Genomic DNA, 12,762 nt, shown 5'->3' on the forward strand with positions numbered 1-12,762 from the left:
GAAACGACGACACAAATCCTCAACGTTAACGTTCAATGTCCAAACTGTAAAACTGGAAGCTGATTAGTAGTTTTTACGACGGTAGCGACGCAAGGTTTACCCGGCCCGATCGTGCCGGACAGTATTTGCTTGGCACTCGGGGTCCTGCCGTCCCGGACCTTCAACACATAGACGTTGAGAGCAGTCCGAGCACGCGAGGACAGCGCTCATAAGGTGCTGACTAAGCGGCGAGAGATCGTTTCACATCTTCCTCTCGCAGTCAGCACCGCCAATCTTCCATTGTCGACATTGTCGCGGATTTCGTATGCATTTCCTTCGATTTTCATTATCGTCTGTTCACTGCTTACTCCTTCAAAGAACATACAATGTGGAATGGGCATAGGCAATCCTGGTAGTACGGAGGAAGACGAGAGACACTCATTTGATGAAGAAGAGATTCATCCACTGCCCGTGAATGCTTCTCACGCAAAATTTTGCTTTCGTATGAAAAAGCGACAGTTCAGACAAGGTATAAGTGCTTAGGCACCTCAGTGATAAGTTTTCTGAAGAAGGCGACTGTCTTAGGCAATGATCTATTCGACTACGAGGACAAATACCCCGAGGATCCAATTTACCATGAAACTGCACCGAACGCAAGGGTATGGAGGACATACGCAGATGAGAATGTGAATTTTGATGTAAAAATGGTGGAGGATTCCAGGGACAATGTCGACGTCTTGTTGGTTTTCGTGCGTCAATATTTCCCAGAATTATTGACTGGTATACTGACCAGTGTAAAGGCGGGACTCTTCTCAGCTGTCGTTTCCACATTTATCATTCAGGCATCCCAGAGTCTTTCGGCGGACTACACTCAGATGTCAGCATCCTTTCTTTTTGAACTGGTGGCTATTCAACGCGCCCTTGCTAGTGGTGCTGCCATTGACACAAGTCAACACGTCCTCGTACGACCCTTCTTCAGTCTTCGCGCCTTCCACTGGCAGCATCTGGGTGAATAGCCTGTGGTTCACCAGCCTTGTCCTGAGTTTAACGACAGCTCTCATAGCTGTGCTTGTCAAGCAATGGCTCCACTACTACGTAGCTCTGCCCTCCGGGACACCCCGCGAGCGCAGTCCATGTTCGACAATTTCGATACATGGGGTTCCAGAAGTGGCATGTCCTAGTAATTGTGGGTTTGCTTCCGGTGCTCATGCACATCGCTCTTGCCATCTTTTTCGCCGGATTGGTAGTATTTCTGATCCCGCTACGAGTTTCTCTGTCTTGGATTGTCGGTTCAATCTCCGTAGTCGTTTACACTGCATATGCGATTACGGCTGTTCTCCCAATCATTTCACCTCAATGTCCCTACCATACTCCACTTTCCGATATCACCTTACGTCGCCTACACCTACCTTGCTCGACAAGTCATCCCGCGTTTCCGTTTTTCTCTCAATAATACATCTGACAACATCTCGCCTACTGCGATGCGAGATGGGCCGGCGCCGAAGGAAGTGAATACGCTGAAGTGTCTGGAATCAGAGGCGGTCAAAAAAATTTCAGATGATCTATCTGTGGAAGCTCTGCACTGGCTTTTTTCAGCCTCATCAAATCCCACGGTGCAGAGCATTGTAATCCAGGCTATAGGCGGCCTTCCTATGACATCGAAGGCCAAGGTGGATGAAGTCTTTGGGGACGCCTGGGACGTCCGGGAAGCCCACGTTGATGCTCGCTAATCCAGCCAGCCAAGGACAGGGATTTGTTCATCCTGCCTTGGAGCTTAGGATGGAAAGGATGCTTCGTTTTGAACAGTTCATTCCCCATCTCTCACACAAGGACCACTGGTCGATGCGATATCGTGCATACCCTGAGCACGCCTTTCTTACGATCGAACTGGCGGCCGCTGTGTATTCCCATCCGTGTTTTTCCCAGAACTCTTCCCGACCGCAAGGGTCTGTCACTACTTGGACATTTTTCCGGCATGCTCTTATTAATGGCGCCCAATTTCCTGTCATCATATGGTTCAATCTCGTACAAAATGTGATAAACGAAGACACATTTGGTCCCATCGACGCGACATCCCAGGATTTATTTCCTGTTATCCTATGTTCATCAGTCTATCGGGCTCTCGCTTATAATGTGCCATCGACATTACCCTTGTCGTCACCTGCAGTAGATTTTGGAACTGCTGTCCTGAGATTTCAGCCGGAGGTAGTCGACCAGCTTTTGCAATTGTTTTCTACATATAATCGACACCAGGATCACCCGTCCATCTCTATACGCTTGAGAGTCATTCTGTCTCTCACGGAATTTACGCTTTCTCGACTCTCTACGACTGAAACCGAAGATGTTCGAGAGGCATTCCGCCTTATCGTCCATTCCTTGAAAACACATGTAGTTTCGTCAGCTCTTTCTGCCAAGGAGACCACCGCAGTATTCGACACTATCCTTGCAGTGTTTGAGAATGGAAAATGGGCTCTCTCACTCGACTGGGCGTGTGCGGACTTCCTATGCATATATGCGTATGTGCTCGGCATCTCGAACACTAATACTGTCCCCGTAGAACGCCTTCCAGAAGCAGCCTTGTCCGAACCGGTACTGAAAGAGCTTGTCTCTATCCTCATTGTCAAACCCATAGACCAATATGGCCTCATTAGCTCGTTCAATCTCGTTTGCGACATCATAGGATACGGGCTCCGGGAGGATGTCATGGCGGCATATGACGTACTCCTGGACATGCGCTGCTTCGAGGTATTCAGTCGTATTGCATTCTATCCGTGTTTGGTCAAAGTTGCTGGGGGATATGTAAGCGGACTGCATAGAATATGGCGAGGAGTACGCCGACAATTTTTGCGCAACACCTCGATTACCTCCATCAGCCTGAAAACCTTGTTGTCGCTTGCATGATCTTGGCCGTCAACGACTGGGAAAGCGTCGATACAGAGAGGGTCAAAATGGATATCATGGGACTTGTTCAGCTTCGACCATGGGATCCCGCGTGGCCCATTTGTCGTGAACGACTTCAGGACCTGGTTGAATCTGATCGGTTCTTTTCATCCCAATGCAAGTTAGATGTGGAGATTCTACCGTTGACGGAGAATGAGATAGAACTAGAGAGGAGAAATATACGGCTGGCGATCGGTGTGCTCGATGCGTACTTCTCTGGCGGCTCAGAGCCGGTGAGTGTTAATAACGGTGCAATTGGTTGTGTCTAATTATAATATGTGATGTAGCTGTCTGACTGTAGCGCCTGGAAACCTTTGGCACGGAGTCATGCGCGCGGCCTTGTGAACTGGCGTCTGAGCCAAGATGAACAGACGCAAGTATGACTGAACAGTGAATCCCCTCGTGCTATAGTGTGTTATGGCCACTCAAACCAGCCCTGGCAAGTGACGAGAATTTACATGAATACTAGACTTGTGACCCGACCCTTAAATTGAGCTAAACCTCATGTCATCGGTGTTCATATACATACCCCGCGAATGTAGAATCATAGCCGTGAGTTTTCCATGAGTCAATGTCTTTATGTATCCGGCTGACTGGCGTGGGTGTTCTTATACTTACACGCAACATACATTTGTAACGGAGCAAACCAAAAGCAAACAGCATGCCTCGACCCTGGTCCATGCTCTCCGATCCCGGTCCGGCCCTACCTTTTTCCCATCGACGACCGTGTCGCCTGAAATTCTAGACCACCTCTTTCTTCCTTTTATGCATATAGCATACAACTGGCTTTTCGAAACAGCACTGTTAATAACCATTCCTCGAGTTGACAGATAAAATTCTTTGGATCGTGGCGTGCCTATTTTCCATTATCTCAGGATGCCCTGGTCATTTTTGTGTTCATTTATCAATTTCGGTATGGCAGGATTGCCGACATCTCCTACCTTGTATTCTGCCAATGTTAACGAATGATGGGCTAGCGTGTCAAAATTATGCTTTGAACATCGATAGGAGGTGAGCCTAAATACCTAGGACTGGTTCTGGAAGACGATGCCCCACTCCATTGCTCCGTTGCATGGCATAGATTACTCTCATTGTCAGTGATGGTCTTGACCATATCAGGGACCGCTTGCCAGTACGTGACACGACTGAAACTACTACGATACGAGTTCAGCACACGAAGATTGCATCGGTCCCACAGGCGAACTACATTGCCTCGGATCTTCCTAGGTGTGCGCAGATCACACACAAAAATTCTTTAAGGAATATAACGAAAATACCAACCAGGCGTATGCGGTTGTAACTGTGTTTCAGCTCTACATGCAGTACAGATATATCGCAGAATCATTCTGCTCGATTGCATATATGTAGTATCTAGCGTCCTGCAGAGTAGAATATTGTTATATGTTTTTGCTAGGAAATGTGGTAATATTGAGTGCGCGTCGCGACTCGGCGCGAAGCGGTGTTTGTTTCTCGCAAACAATCCCAAAAAATGCCCGACAGTTCCTGTTTCTCTCCCAGCACCAGCGCCCATCCACGAAGGCTCTTCCTTGCGTTGACAAACATAAAAACCATTCCAAACCCTCCAGTTTCGTGCGAAAATCTCCTTGAACCGTCCAGAATCCAGCAATATCGAGCTTTGTGCCTGTTTCTCAGCAGTGCATTCATCGTTGCCTTGTGGCCTCGCCTGTCGAGCGGGATCCTCGTTCATGTCATCTTAGGGCTCGAATATCTTTATGATTTTATATGGCTCGCTGTCTTTGAGCCCGCCACAATCGTTCAGGAATTGCGCGTGGAAAAGGCAAAACAATATAGGATACCGGAATGGCACCCACTTCAAGAAAGAGGGGGCGAAATGAGGTCATGCAGGATGACATGCAGAATGTAGTCGAGGCAAGACGCGAGGCTCTGATTGAGGAGAGACAGAAGCAGCTGGAGAGAATCTACGACAGACACGATACTCTGGTGCGTTTACCTTGCTACTGAGAGTCATAGCGTCTATTCTAACCCTGAATAGGTCCGGGAAGCATTTCATATGGAAAGATTTACTCTGATGCTTGGATATGACCCCAAGGCGAGCCATTTGCGTGTACCATGCGCGTCTCGGCAATATTGACACTTCGTGTTTAGGAAGCAAAGGCAGAGCAGACAGGCGTTATCAACGACGTGCGTAGTTCTGTGTCTCGGTAACCCTTGGATACTAACAGTATGTTCCAGTACAAGGCTCAGTACGACCTTCTCAACACTGCGGGTCCGTCCTCGGGTCGACGAACTCGGAGCGAACGACGGCAAATTGTCACAGCTCCTACACACGTGTCTCCGGAATCCGTCAAGAAGGGTAAAGGAAAAGCGAACAGTAGCACGATATGGGATATTCTGTCGACTGCAAGGCCATCTCCAGTGAAAGGGAAGGGAAAGGAAAGGGCGTCTATGTCTATGGACTCTGCATCTGTTCCTGTTGGGAGAAAGGCACTACCAAAGGATCATCATTCAGTGGTGGACGTTGAGATGGACTCTATATCCGCCCCAATTGGCAAAGGCCGGAAGAAAGCAAAGTTTGGGCCATCTGAAGTTCCTGAAGAAACGTCTATTGTGGGACGGCGTTATACGAGTGAATCAAGGAGACAGCATGTGGGCAGTAAACCAAGTGGAGGATCAGTGTCTACGGCCGGGAGGCGTCTACGGTCGCAAGACACCACATCTGTCGGTGCTGTTGACACGAATGCTCCCACAACAACTGGCCTGTTTACACCTGAACCTGTCCCTAGCGTCGGAGATCATCACAGCGTTATGGGACCTCCTTCAACGCCACGAAGACAGCATATAGGACATTCAGACTCAGAGATCGTTCCTGCAATCGGAAAGCAACACCACACTTCATCTAATGGGATTTCAACTAGGAAACGGCCCAGAGAGGAATCAGATGCAGAGAGCTTGGCTGGCAAGTCCCCGGCTACGATTTCTACAAGAGGTGGCCGAGCATTGCCTGCTCGTGCTGCAGCACATCGGGTATATTCCATTTAACCTTGTAATTACGTCTAGCTAAGCTATTTTATTGTAGGTGACGGCGCCACCACCACCGCCTTCGCCTTATTCCAATATCAAACGCATCAAACTCATTGTCCGCCGTCCCCCGCCGTCATACACTAATCCCAATCAGCTCCCACCACCTCCAAAACATGGATCTTCGATTTCTGCCTTTTTGTCCTCGTATACAACCATGGACCATAAAGATGTCTCTACTCGTATTCTGCAAGAATCAATACGTCGCGACGCCGATATTCTGGAGCGAGCGTCCAAGCTGAAGGAGGAAGGTCGATGGTTCTATCGATCCGAGGAAGAGGGAGATATAGCTCAAGTCCTCGAGACTCCTCAAGGTCCCGAGCGAACGACTAAGGATGTGTGGGACTATTGCATTGAACAGATCGTAGCGCTAGGTCAAGCAGAGGTCAAGCGGCCTATAGGAGCGCAGATCGCTTCTCAGATTGCCTCCAAGGTCAAAGTGTACTGGGAAGGACAGCACGCTAAACAGGACAAGAAGCGTGCACAGGAGGAAAAGCGATTAAAGATTTTGGCGAAGCAGACCATCAAGGAGGTGACGTCTGCGTGGGGTAAAATCGTGCTGGTATGTGTGTCCGACCTTCTTTCCAACTCTATTGCCAACCGTGGTTCTATAGCATATCCGTCGTCAAGAACAGGTGGAACGCGAGGCGGAAGAATTAAAACGAGGTCATGAACATCTTGATGCTATCCTCGATCAGTCTGGGCTGCTGCTGGAGACGCAGCAAAGCAGTCTCGTACGTCGTTCGCGCAGTACATCGAGCGATGGATTTGGATTATGGGGCTCTGAGGGTGGTGATTCTGACGACAGTGAGGGTGATGGTGAGGAAGGAGACGATGATGTTGATGATGATGATAGTGGTGAAGAAGAACCAGAACCTGAACAAGAGCAGTCAGATGGTGACGAGGAAGGAGATGATGATGTGGACGGCGACACGATTGCCCTTCTCGGTGATCGTCAAGACACCCCGATTTCCCAGAACATAGAGGCAACCCCGACGGCGTCTACTCCAGTCTTGCCTTCGAGAGGCTCAATTGCCCCTGATGACGTCGTTCACGACGAGTCTATGATGCTCGCGCTTGAAGACTTGCTCATACTACCAGAATCTAGCCCCCCTCCGACGCCAACATCACCGTTGTATCCTCTTGAGTCTCCTTCGCTTTCGTCATTACCGAATGTGCAGGTCAGGGATGCATCGCCCTTGGATAACTCTGTTGCACCCTCAGACTACGCTGAAACCGTTCCCTCGTCGGTGTCCGTTGTAGCGTCTCCTCGGCAATGCGATGGGTCCGTCATGACTCGAAATCCAACTTCCCCAAAAAATATGCAATCGGCAGGAACCCAAATCGTCACCTCGGAGATAGATCTACTGTCTTGCGAAACTCAAGCAGAAGGCGCGGTTGATGAAGTCTCAGCACAGACCACGTTAGAGCAGAACACGGAGGTCAATCGGGTACATCCGTTCGCTAAGGTCATCAACAATGAAACGCGTCCTCGTAGAACGGACGCGGACGCGGGCGTTAACGGCATGGAACCACATGCTATAGGCGATGAAGTTACACGATCGGATGCACCGGAAGAACAAGAACAAGAGTTGCCAAAACTGCCCATAAATCCAGATCATGATGATTCTGCTGCTGTACGGCCGGATGAACCGGAGGAAGCAGAACAAGAGTTGCCAAAGTTGCCCATCGTTCCTGAGTATCTGAAGCCTTTTGCGGTCGCTCCGGTCGAGTGGGATGCCGATGCGCCGATTAAGCCTCCCTTGCTACTTCGTGGCGTACTACGTCCGTATCAACAAACAGGGCTGGAATGGTTAACGACTCTCCATCGCAACAACCTCAATGGGATCCTTGCAGATGAGATGGGCCTCGGGTTCGTTCTTTTTATTTTACGTGATGCAACCGAACAAGAATGTAATTAATCCCGTCTTCCAGGAAAACCATCCAGACGATATCGCTGTTGGCACATCTAGCTTGCGACCGTGGAATATGGGGTCCTCATCTCATCGTAAGGGAAGATCCATTGGTACCATTGTAAATTGCTGATATGATGCCCCAGATCGTTCCTACCAGTGTTCTTCTCAATTGGGAGATGGAGTTCAAGAAAGTTTCTTCCTGGTTTCCGGGTCCTCAGCTATCATGGTACGACTAAGCGTCGCAAGGAGCTTCGTCAAGGATGGAACGACAAGTATCATTTCAATGTTTGCATAACGTCATACACCCTAGCGAGTCGAGACGCTCACATATTCAAACGGAGAGCTTGGTACTATATGATCCTTGACGAGGCACATATGATCAAGAATTTTAAGTCGCAGAGATGGAACATTTTGTTGATGTTTCGGTCATTTCGTCGTCTTCTCCTAACCGGTACCCCCCTCCAGAACAATTTGACCGAGCTCTGGGCGCTGTTGCAGTTCTTGATGTCAGGATCCAACTTTGCTAACTTGAAGGAGTTCGGTGATTGGTTTTCTAGTGAGTGCATTTTGATGTCCATTGAGTTGTTATAACGATATATGCTGTCTAGACCCTTTGGAAAAGGCGATAGAGATGGGGAATGCTCACGACGACGAAACGATGCAGCGGGTGTCCAAGTTGCACACGGTGCTGCGCCCGTACCTTCTACGCAGGACTGAAGCGGGATGTGGAGAAGGAGCTTCCCAGCAAGTTCGAGCATCTGATGTTATGTCCACTGTCGAAACGCCAACGATACCTGTACGACGAGTTCATGTCAAGAGCTCACACCCAGGATGCCCTCCAGTCTGGTGTTTACCAAAAAATTGCCAACATCCTCATGCAGCTCCGTAAAGTCTGCAATCACCCGGACCTTTTTGAAGTCCGCCCCATCGTAACCTCTTTCGCAATGACGCGTTCAGCCATCGCTGATTTCGAAATCAAAGAACTTCTCATCCGCCGGCGCTTGCTAACTGAGGAAGAAGAGTCGCTCAACCTTGATTTCCTGGGTCTCAGATTCATTGACCGGCAGAACACTTCTGAATTTGGTGCTATGGGGACGCGGCGTCTGGACGCCACATCGCACCTGCCATTTATCTTTGAACTGCCGGGGGAACCGCCTCCCAAGGACATGCGCACCATTGACGGCTTCCGTGCATACGCGACTTGGAAGAGTCGGGCTGACAAGATCGCACATTGGATCCATGTGGCATATGTGAATCGTCATCGGATCCAAATGTACCCTATCACCAGCTGCGAGATGATTGCGTACGTAGGAAGTATCAACAAGCCCATCCTCCCGCTGTCCCTATGTTGACCAAACGGCCTATCTCGATACTATGATCACGACGCATAAGATGGTCAAGACCTACGCCGAGCGCTCAGATGAAATGGCCAGTACTATTGATCGTTTCGCCTTCGCAACACCCGCAGTGGTTGCCCTTGATATTCCCTGTATAGCGTTCCCGTCATTGCCGATTAATCAGATCCCACGGGATTTTGACGCGGTGCTGCATAAATCCAGTGTCAAACTCCAGATCGCCTTCCCTGATCCGTCGCTCCTTCAATATGATTGCGGCAAGCTCCAACAGCTGAATCTTCTGCTCCGAGAGAAGAAGGCTGGTGGCCACCGTGTGCTCATATTCACTCAGATGACCCGCATCTTGGATATTCTTGAGATTTTTCTCAACTTTCACGGGTACCTCTATCTGCGCTTGGATGGGGCCACGAAGATAGAGGATCGGCAGTATATCACGGAGCGCTTCAATGCTGATTCACGAATCTTTTGCTTCATTGCCTCGTCCTCGATCCGGTGGTGTGGGCATCAAGTGAGTGATATTGATAACCAGTAGTCGTGCGCTCACATCATCGTTTTAGTCTCACCGGCGCGGATACCGTAGTCTTCTACGATAGTGATTTTCAATCCTCAAATGGATCGTCAATGCGAAGACAGGTTTGTACCGCTTTGTAGTTAGTCTACGGTCTACTAACTATATATCATAGAGCCCATCGAATTGGTCAGATTCGCGACGTTCATATCTATCGCTTTGTTTCCCAGTACACTGTCGAGGAGGCGATGCTGCGGAAAGCCAACCAAAAGCGATCTCTTGACGATCTTGTGATCCAAAAGGGAGGGTTCGATTGGCGGACTATTTTCAACGATGAGAAGGCTTTGACGAATGCTCTGGAGGAGTTCGATGATCAGGAGGATGCGCATGCTGCGGCTGTTGCTACGCGAGAGGAAGTTGCCATAGTAGGGGCGGACGAAGCCGATTTCGGTGAAGGAGAGACGACACGAGACGTCGATAACAGGGAGAGCGAGCAGGTTGATGTTGAGCAGCAGCCTGAGGAAGTGCAGGAAGAGGAAGAGGACGAAGAGGAGGGCGGTACGATTGCCGACTACATGCTTGCTTTTGTCAAGCAAGACTATGACTACTTCAGGGACTGGCGCGTGTGAGCCATGGAGTGCATCTTATCGTTATTGCTTTCTACAATGTACATCTCCACATATCTACAATCATCTGAATGCTATTAACGTTTTCGCGGGTCATTGCTGGTGGTGTTACAATGCTTTGGGTATAAGAAACTGCTTGACTAACTCTCAGACTAGCATGTGCGCATGCTTTTTTATGCTCACATGCTAGCCCGAGACTTTACAATAAAAGGACGAGGATGAAAGAAGAATAGAAAGCATAATACGATAGCGATACGATAGCAAAGCGCATACAGTTGGGCCAGGGGGTGCGAGTCTCGGATCAAGGTCTCGCCATTGCTAGACAAGCGCATGGTTCAGTCCGGAAAGAAGAACAAAGGAGTAAACATAAATACCCGGAGTGTATCCTTGGTGTCTCATTTCACCCGTCTTGACCTTGCCCAGAAACGACTTTATGTTCCTTTGATGAGGCGTAAAGAGCTCGTTGAGCCTTTCTCTTGTCATCGGACCAGTCGGTTCTGTTGTCTCTGCGTCGAACTGGGAAAACGTGGTCAACCAGCCCATTTTATACGTGTCTTCTTCCGGTACACGTTTCGGTATCTGTCGCAAACGTCACAATCAGCCTCGTATCGGGGGTTCTTTGCGTACAAACATACCTTAATTGAGAGCCTTACCAGAGCTTGTGGAACGGGGTAATGCAGGAGGTAATATAGGCGAAAGGGTAGGTCGAACGGGGGGCTGACTGCGGTGGTTCGGGTTTGAAGGAGGCGAATCCAGCATGTGCGATGACAGGCGAGGGAACGCTCAACGGGAGTCGACACTGAGGTCGAACGCCGGTATGCAAAAGGGGGGATTGGAGAAGGGAGGCTCAGGTGAAACGGTAGGTGCCGGACTCGGAGGCTTGTTTCTCTCGGTAATCCACTCTGTCACCACGGCTAACTTTCACCTTCAAGAGGCTCGCCCAGGTCTCTAAAACCTGCAAGGTGGGATTTTTGTCGGCATTGTAGAGCGTCGTAAGGTGCTTGATCTGTTCTGGGTTCAACTGTGTCCTGCCTGCGGATGAAACGAGGTCGCGTGAGAACGAGGTCGGAAAACTCTTTGAGCAACTTGCCTGCGGTTTGTTTGTGCTCCTTCGTTCTCCGCATGCGGGTGAACCAAGATGCCAGGTGTTTAGGCTCAAAGGTTGGATCAATGGGCTGATTCACAAGTCAACAACTCCGGAAATTTTAATTTTTGATGCAGAACATACATGTATCTGTTCAAGTAAGGCCTGTTGCTGTGCATGGCTCGGGTCATGGGAAACATGGTTAAAGAAGTCTGTGTCCTAATGAGTACCAAATCAACTCTTTTGACAGTTTGCTGCTTCACCTTTCAATATGTTGACCCCGGCAGTTGGAAGTTTCTTTTTCCTTTGAGCGGCAGGATTGGCACTGAGTATCCCTGTGGATGGTGGAGCAGACATGAAAAGGCAGGTAAAGTTTGCGGGTCAGGGGCGAGACGCGTTCTGGTACATCCTAAGTTCATTTATAAGACAATCCCCCTGAGAAAGCCCCTTTCTGTCAATCTGTCTTTTCAAATTTGCACCAAAATTTCTTTCAAGTTTTTCAAGGGTTTTCCCTATCGATGGATTCTTCATCGATAACGGCGACCCTGAGGCCTCATGGAGCGTCTCATGACCTTGCTTCGTGGCATATAAGGGAACCAAAATACCGGAACCTTCCTGGTCAAAGAATGTCGCACCACCTGGCCATCTTTCTCTTTCTTTCCCTCTCCTTCTATCTCTTCACAGTCTATGATTATGCAGTAAGTGAAACATCCGCTTATTCACCGATTGACATATGTTCAACTCATGTCTTGTCACAAGGAATTGTCAATTCACTAAAAATGAAACAACCGCCTCTTTAGCTTCAACCACCATGTCAAAGCAACTCAACAGTCTCCGCTCGTCAACCCCGGAACTTCTTCAGTGGCTACTATGTATAAAGGTCAACTGTAGAGACAATCTGAACCATTGGAGCCAAGAAAAAGATACATTGTGCTACATTGTTAAATTGGCAGAAGCACCTGGCCACAAGCAACCCAATGATCTACAGAAACCTGATTGAATAGGAGTCAACCTAGATCATGGAAAACATACAGTGCTATCTGACATGATGCACTTCACTCCGCACCTTACACCTTCCGAAAAGTTTATAAAATCAGCTGAGTTCAGGCTGGTTTGTGCCCCTTTTTCAAAGCAAAGATAGAATCGGCTCAATCGAGTTATTGATACCCAGCCACTGTTGGTCGCTCAGACTTGACTGTTACGAACGCAGGGGCAACGGTGTTAGCATCGAGTCATCCTCGAGTCATTCATGCGGATCGTCGGACCGGCGTCCGCGGAAGTGACGGTTTTCGGA

At 49.0% G+C, this 12,762-nt stretch overlaps 4 protein-coding genes across 4 annotated transcripts; 3 read left to right on the forward strand and 1 right to left on the reverse strand.

The window, feature by feature from the left end:
• Positions 1-372: 372 nt before the first annotated feature.
• On the forward strand, positions 373-995 carry EV420DRAFT_1642372 (uncharacterized protein; the record flags this gene model as incomplete). The annotated part of the gene is made up of 3 exons (XM_060477357.1): positions 373-508; positions 565-728; positions 780-995. 3 exons carry the CDS (start codon positions 373-375, stop codon positions 993-995), a joined length of 516 nt encoding a protein of 171 aa, XP_060331617.1.
• Positions 996-1,698: 703 nt separating this feature from the next.
• On the forward strand, positions 1,699-3,302 carry EV420DRAFT_1642373 (uncharacterized protein; the record flags this gene model as incomplete). The annotated part of the gene is made up of 3 exons (XM_060477358.1): positions 1,699-2,778; positions 2,853-3,152; positions 3,207-3,302. 3 exons carry the CDS (start codon positions 1,699-1,701, stop codon positions 3,300-3,302), a joined length of 1,476 nt encoding a protein of 491 aa, XP_060331618.1.
• A 1,088-nt stretch (positions 3,303-4,390) lies between these two features.
• EV420DRAFT_1539965 (SNF2 family N-terminal domain-containing protein) lies at positions 4,391-10,402 on the forward strand. Its single transcript, XM_060473060.1, has 14 exons — positions 4,391-4,881; positions 4,934-4,990; positions 5,047-5,082; positions 5,134-5,925; positions 5,978-6,541; positions 6,594-7,852; positions 7,915-7,987; positions 8,039-8,086; positions 8,133-8,451; positions 8,504-8,580; positions 8,615-9,198; positions 9,221-9,745; positions 9,808-9,867; positions 9,934-10,402. Exons 1-14 carry the CDS (start codon positions 4,741-4,743, stop codon positions 10,385-10,387), a joined length of 4,989 nt encoding a protein of 1,662 aa, XP_060331619.1. The 5' UTR covers positions 4,391-4,740; the 3' UTR covers positions 10,388-10,402.
• EV420DRAFT_1539969 (uncharacterized protein) lies at positions 10,403-11,854 on the reverse strand. Its single transcript, XM_060473061.1, has 7 exons — positions 11,732-11,854; positions 11,613-11,680; positions 11,519-11,559; positions 11,340-11,457; positions 11,183-11,302; positions 11,038-11,101; positions 10,403-10,941 (listed from the first exon to the last, which is right to left on the reverse strand). The coding sequence occupies exons 1-7, from the start codon at positions 11,823-11,825 to the stop codon at positions 10,703-10,705; spliced, it is 744 nt and encodes a 247-aa protein (XP_060331620.1). The 5' UTR covers positions 11,826-11,854; the 3' UTR covers positions 10,403-10,702.
• Between the last annotated feature and the right edge of the window lie 908 nt (positions 11,855-12,762).

Source organism: Desarmillaria tabescens, assembly GCF_030435595.1.
Source record: "Desarmillaria tabescens strain CCBAS 213 chromosome Unknown EV420scaffold_15, whole genome shotgun sequence".
Classification (NCBI taxonomy): domain Eukaryota; kingdom Fungi; phylum Basidiomycota; class Agaricomycetes; order Agaricales; family Physalacriaceae; genus Desarmillaria; species Desarmillaria tabescens.

What these genes read in the sequence shown, in the direction of transcription:
- EV420DRAFT_1539969 (XM_060473061.1), bottom strand. Translation starts at nt 11,825, where the DNA reads ATGTCTGCTCCACCATCCACAGGGATACTCAGTGCCAATCCTGCCGCT. An exon ending in CCTAAACACCTGGCATCTTG is followed by an intron (nt 11,458 to 11,518) that starts GTTCACCCGCAT and finishes TTGCTCAAAGAG; the next exon opens with TTTTCCGACCTCGTTCTCAC. An exon ending in ACCCCGTTCCACAAGCTCTG is followed by an intron (nt 10,942 to 11,037) that starts GTAAGGCTCTCA and finishes GTGTACCGGAAG; the next exon opens with AAGACACGTATAAAATGGGC.
- EV420DRAFT_1539965 (XM_060473060.1), top strand. Translation starts at nt 4,741, where the DNA reads ATGGCACCCACTTCAAGAAAGAGGGGGCGAAATGAGGTCATGCAGGAT. An exon ending in ACGACAGACACGATACTCTG is followed by an intron (nt 4,882 to 4,933) that starts GTGCGTTTACCT and finishes AACCCTGAATAG; the next exon opens with GTCCGGGAAGCATTTCATAT. An exon ending in TGCTTGGATATGACCCCAAG is followed by an intron (nt 4,991 to 5,046) that starts GCGAGCCATTTG and finishes CTTCGTGTTTAG; the next exon opens with GAAGCAAAGGCAGAGCAGAC.